Source organism: Pantherophis guttatus, chromosome 11, assembly GCF_059756535.1.
Source record: "Pantherophis guttatus breed Tessera chromosome 11, ASM5975653v1, whole genome shotgun sequence".
Taxonomy (NCBI): domain Eukaryota; kingdom Metazoa; phylum Chordata; class Lepidosauria; order Squamata; family Colubridae; genus Pantherophis; species Pantherophis guttatus.
In genome coordinates this window covers 9,099,464-9,105,463 of record NC_142073.1, presented here as the reverse complement: position 1 = coordinate 9,105,463, position 6,000 = coordinate 9,099,464, and the positions used below count along the sequence as shown (strand labels likewise).

The 6,000-nt window shown below is 40.1% G+C and overlaps 1 protein-coding gene across 3 annotated transcripts in view; it reads right to left on the bottom strand.

Moving 5' to 3' along the window:
- The window catches only part of URI1 (URI1 prefoldin like chaperone), a 48,513-nt gene that overhangs the window by 20,426 nt on the left and 22,087 nt on the right, over positions 1-6,000 (bottom strand). For all 3 annotated transcript variants that reach the window (XM_034425738.3, XM_087877018.1, XM_087877019.1), the window contains exons 3-4: positions 4,949-5,027; positions 3,134-3,269 (exon numbers count right to left, since the gene is read on the bottom strand). In XM_034425738.3, the coding sequence (XP_034281629.2) occupies positions 3,134-3,269; positions 4,949-5,027 (215 nt within the window). The remainder of the gene's footprint in view (positions 1-3,133; positions 3,270-4,948; positions 5,028-6,000) is intronic.

The following is a 6,000-nucleotide window of genomic DNA, read 5'->3' as shown; positions in this document are numbered from 1 at the left end:
GCTCATGCGAGAGAATATTTGTAGCTCAGGTTGAACTGTAGAGTCCTTGGGGGCTCTCTAAGTTTGGTTGTTTGCTTGTAGATGTTTCATTACCCGACTATATAACATTATCAGTGCTCATGAGTGTGGGTTTTGCACACACCCCTCACTAGCACTGATGATGTTACCTAGTTGGGTAATGAAACGTTTGCAAGCAAACAACCAAGCTCAGAGAGCACCAGACTATAGCCCATGTATTGAGAACCTGAATTGTGTCCTCCCTTTCTACATACACACCTAAATACATATACATATACATTCCAATGTTTGAGGGGCTGCCACAGAGAGGAGGAAGGGGGTCAAGCTATTTTCCAAAGCACCCAAAGGCCAGACAAGGAACAATGGATGGAAACTGATCAAGGAGAGATTCAACCTGGAAATAAGGAGAATTTTTCTGAAAGTGAGAACAATCAACCAATGGAACAGGAGTTGCCTTCAGAAGTTGTGGGAGCTTCATCACTGGAAGCTTTCAAGAAGAGACTGGACTGCCATCTGTCAGAAATGGTGTGGGTCTCCTGCTTGGGCAGGGGGTTGGACTAGATGACCTACAAGGTCCCTTCCAACTGTTAATCTGTTAATATACATACATATATGTATATATCTATATCTACCGTGTTTCCCCGAAAATAAGACCCTGTCTTATATTTTTTGGACCCCAAAATAAGTGTGTGGCCTTATTTTTGGGGAGGTCTTATTATTTTGAGGTGTGTGGAGGGAACCAGAGGAAATGGCGGGGACCAGCTGTGCATGCATTTAAATATTTTCAGGGAGGGCTTATTTTCAGGGGGGGTTATTTTAGTGCATGCACTCAAAAGCCCAATTGGGCTTATTATCAGGGGATGTCTTATTTTAGGGGAAACAGGGTATATCTATATCTATATCTATATCTATATCTCTATATCTATCGATATAGATATATAGAGAGATAGAGAGATAGAGAGATAGAGATAGAGATAGAGATAGAGAGAGGGAGAGAGAGAGAGAGAGAGAGAGAGAGAGAGAAAGCTAGCTTGGCTGCTTTTCTCCCTCCCACTGAAAATCGTTAAGATCTTCCTTTCTTCTTTTATAAATACATTTCCTGTTCACTTCTGGTAAAAACAACCCACAGCTGTTAACAACAGAAATCAAACACTTAAATCAGTAAAATCACAGCAAGTGTTAAAAATATAGGAGAATCATCATAAGCCACTGCATCTCCATGCTATGTTTTCCAAGGAAAGAAAAACCCAAGAAATCTTAGGAAAAAATTAGAAACAGTTTAGCTAATGGGGAAAAATACCTGATGAATGCCTCTAATCATTTGTAAGATAAAGAAGCAATATATTAAACAAAACATGGATAGAAACAGAATGTAAAAAGCCTTATCTCATAACATGGCATTTTATGCCAGCCGTCAATTTTGACTGGTGCCAATATTTGTATTAAAGACTGCCTGTTGCAATTTACGATTGAGTAATATTACAGTACCATATGTTAATGCAATCAGTGTTGCCATTTTGTGAATTCATTTGCAGCCCCATCTCACTAGAACATCCTGACACGCACCGGCTCAATTGCAAAGTAATTCTCAAAGTTGAAGTTTTTGTATTTTAATTTGTTAGGTGTTAAGACAATGAAGCGTGCTTTGTTTTTACCGTTCACACAAACATTTGACGGATATACGGAAAAAGCTTCAATCCCACAGAATCCGTTATAATATTCAAAAGGTGCTCAGATCAAGGTTGTATGTTATTGTTGTTGTTGTTGTTGTTAATAATAATAATAATAATAATAATAATAATAATAATAACAACAACAACAACAACAATCTGTTTCCCCCAAAATAAGACATCCCCTGATAATAAGCCCAATTGGGCTTTTGAGCGCATGGCAATAAGGCCAAGCGCTTATTTCAGGGTTCAAAAAAATATAAGACAGGGTCTTATTTTCAGGGAAACACGGTATTAATTGAATTTATATTGCCGCCTATTCGCACATGACGCCTCAAGGCGGCTTACAGAATATAAAACCTCATTTAAAACAATAAAACTAATAAAAAGAATCAAATAAATTAATATAATAAAATAAAATCACCCCCCGCCCCGGCGACAGCAGATCACACAAGCCATTTAATGGGCTCCATCCCGCTCTGGGTTCCCCAGGCCCGTTGGCAGAACCAGGTCTTCAGCGCTTTCTGGAAGAGCATACCAGAGTGGGGGCCTTTCTAATCTCTGGGGGGATGATGTTCCAGAGAGAGGGAGCCATAACAGAGAAGGCCCTACTTCTGGGTCCCACCAGGTGTATCTCTCTCGGGGATGGAACCCACAGCATTCCTTGCCTCCCTGCTCTGATGGGTTGGATAGATGTGACCGGCAAGAGATGGTCCCACAGATCACCTGGTCCCAAGCCATGAAGGGCTTTAAAGGTGACAACCAGCACCTTGAATTGCACCCGGAAGCAAATCAGCAGCCAATGCAGCTCCCGCAGGAGAGGTGATACATGTGCACACCAAGGTCTGCCCAAAACCATGAGGTAACCAGGTTAAGCCATCCCTCTGCTAAACAAATAATTCCCTCAATACTGTCAAACTATTCACTAAGTCTGTGCTACTATTAATCTTCTCAGCGTTCCCACCACCCATCTCCTTCCACCTATGACTGTATGACTGTAACTTTGCTGCTTGTATCCTTACGATTTATATTGATATTGTTTCCTGATTGCTTATTTGTACCCTATGACTATCATTAAGTGTTGTACCTTATGATTCTTGACGAATGTATCTTTTCTTTTTATGTACACTGAGAGCGTATACACCAAAGACAAATTCCTTGTATGTCCAATCACACTTGGCCAATAAAGAATTCTATTCTATTCTATTCTATTCTATTCTATTCTATTCTATTCTATTCTATTCTATTCTATTCTATTCTATTCTATTCTATTCTATTCTATTCTATTCCTCCTCTCCTCTCCTCTCCTCTCCTCTCCTCTCCTCTCCTCTCCTCTCCTCTCCTCTCCCCTCCCCTCCCCTTCCCCTTCCCCTTCCCCTTCCCTTCCATTCCATTCCAATGTTACTATTGATTTGACTGTCATCAAAAACTGGGAAGATACTTACGTTTTTTCCTGTGTTCTACTAGATCACCGGCCTGCTTTGCTGAACATTTTGCAAACCAGTTGTCCCCAAGAAGAACTGTCACCTCATTGGTGTGAACAAGTCTTCCTGGCATGAAAGCAAGAGGACCAAAGGGGACCTATCGAAGTAACAACAGGAAAAGGAAGGCAGTAAAAAATAATCTATGGAGAGAGATTTCACTTATGGGCAGTTCTACCTTCATGCTAATGTTTCAAAAAAAAAAAGAAAGAAAGGACAACAGGTAGTCCTTGACTTACAATCATTCGTTTAGTGACCATTAGAAGTTACAATGGCAGGAACAAAATTAACCTATCACTGTTTTTCATACTTACAACCATTGCAGGTCATGTGATGGACATTCAGGTGCTTGGCAACTGGCATGTATTTATGACAGTTGCATGGTCTTGGGTTCATGCAATAACCTTTTGCCAACTTCTGATAAGCCAAGTCAGTGGGGAAGCCAGATTCACTTAACAAACATGTTACTAACTTTTAACACCTGCAGTGATTCACTTAACAACTCTGGCAAGAAAGGTCTTAAAAGGAGCAAAACGTACTTAAGAAACAAACTAGAATTTGGGGCTGAATTGTCGTCATAGGTCAAGGACTAGTTGTGTCTATTAGTTAAATATACTATGCTTTCATGACTATCTCGGAGTCATTCAGTGTATTTTGCAAAACTGTTAATTAGACATATATCTCACTTGCCAAAAAAAAACTACCACTGTATCCTCTAACTGCATATTTCACAGATCAACTGTATCACCAAGTCCCGACTAGCCAGCTAATCATGTTCAGATATGCTTGATGCTACACAAGCAATTACTTCTAGGCAACAAGCTTTCTCGCCAGAATAAAAACTTTTCCCAAATTAAGATTCTCTCAGTGTAAACTATTTTATATAATCAATAACCAAGTCTTAAAAGCTTTTTTTCTTCTTCTTCTTTCGCTTCACAGGAAATTATTGTCGATCGCAAATGAAATTACAGACTTCACAAAATAACTACCAAATACGAATATTTGGTTATATAGTTAGTATATCAAATAGGCCAGACTTTGTAGCATGTTATCAACATTGTAGACTTGATAGGAATCTCAGCCGAAAAAGCATACATAATGTCAGAGTCAGACCCAAAAAATTAGGACAACAGGAAGGTTGCCGCTTTATTCAGAAAGTTTATTCAGGTCCATACACAAGATGAGGCATGGTGGCTCAATGGTTAAGACACTGGGCTTGTCAGCTGGAAAGCCAGCAGTCCAGGTTCGAGACCCGAGCACCACGCGACAGGGTGAGTTCCTATCCTCACCCCAGCTCCTGCCAATCTTGCATGCAAATGCAAGTAGATAAATGGGTACCACTTTGGTGGGAAGGTAACAGCGTACTGTGATGTTGGCCACATGACCGCAGAAATGTCTTTGGACAGCACTGGCTTAATAGCTTTGAAACAGAGCTGAAAACCACCCCATAGAGTCGGCAACAACTAGTGGAATAAAATCTGCAGGGACTCCTTTACCTTGTTTTATACACACAACTCTGGTCAACTAAAGCTTAACACTAAATTGGTGTCAGATAAGGGTCAAGGAGGTTAGACTTGGAGCGCTGGTGGGAATGCAACGATTCTAAGCTTATGACACGCTTAACTCTGCCTCCCCAGCCTGCCTGCTCTTCGTTTATGGCGATCAAGAATTAGCTAGCTTGTTTTCAAATCTTCTAGACTGTGCTACATGCATACAAATGATAAGCACAAGACAGAGGCATAAAAACAAGCAAGAGTCAAGATATTAAACCGCACCTACCATGATATCATATGAAAGTTTGTCTGGCAGCGTACTGAGTCTGTCCTGAAGTGCTTCATAGTCACTCTCAACCTTCTTCCTATAGGGAAGTTCAGACAAACGTATTGTCAGTTCTAAATGTTGAATTAACTTTAGGAACATAGAAATATATTATACACATTTCTAAGTTGAGGCTTGAAAACCAGAAACTATGCTTTGCAGGTTATGGCGACAAACTGCCACAAGTAATTTGGGGTGGGGGTGGGGGAATTCCAAAACATTTCTTCATCTTTTTGTAAGTACAGTATGTGAAATACAGTATGTGAGAGTACAGGTAGTCCTCAACTTACAACCACAATTATGCCCCAAATTTCCATGGCTAAGCAGGACACTTGTAAAGTGAATTTTGCTCCATCTTGCCAAGCGTTCAAATTTTAATCGTGTGACCATGGGATGCTGTAACAGTCATAAGTCACTTTTTTCAATGTCACTGTAACTTTGAATGGCCACTAAATGAATGGTTGTTTAAGTCGAAGACTATCTGTAATGAAAGGAACTCCATCAAGGGAAATTCTCCAAGCTCACAAACTGTTTCTAAAAAGAGAGTTATTCTAAAGATGAATGTTTTGACAATTTTTTTTTTATCAATATGCATTAGGTTCAATCATACACTCATCGGAGGCCTATTTAATTCAATTCCATGTGGACTCAGATAGTTGTGCTGTTAGAAAACCCTGTCATTTGGGACTTCCTAAGGATGGGTACCACGTATGGTTGCTGTTGTTGTTTTTTTAAAAAATGGCAGAATTACAAAAAAAAATGCTTAAAGGCACCTTCCATATAATGGTTCTCTTGTCTGCTCAGCCATTGGTCGGCTTGAAAAGCAGAAAAGGGAGCCCATTCCCTTCCATTTGATTGCATAGTTTTATTGGAAGTATGCCACAGAATCCACTTCACAACTGGCCGATGTTTCTCAACCTGTGGACTTCAACTCCCAAAATTCCAAGTGCTGGCTGGGAAATTCTGGGAGCTGAAGGAGTCCACAACATCTTAAGGTGGTCAAGATTTAAGAA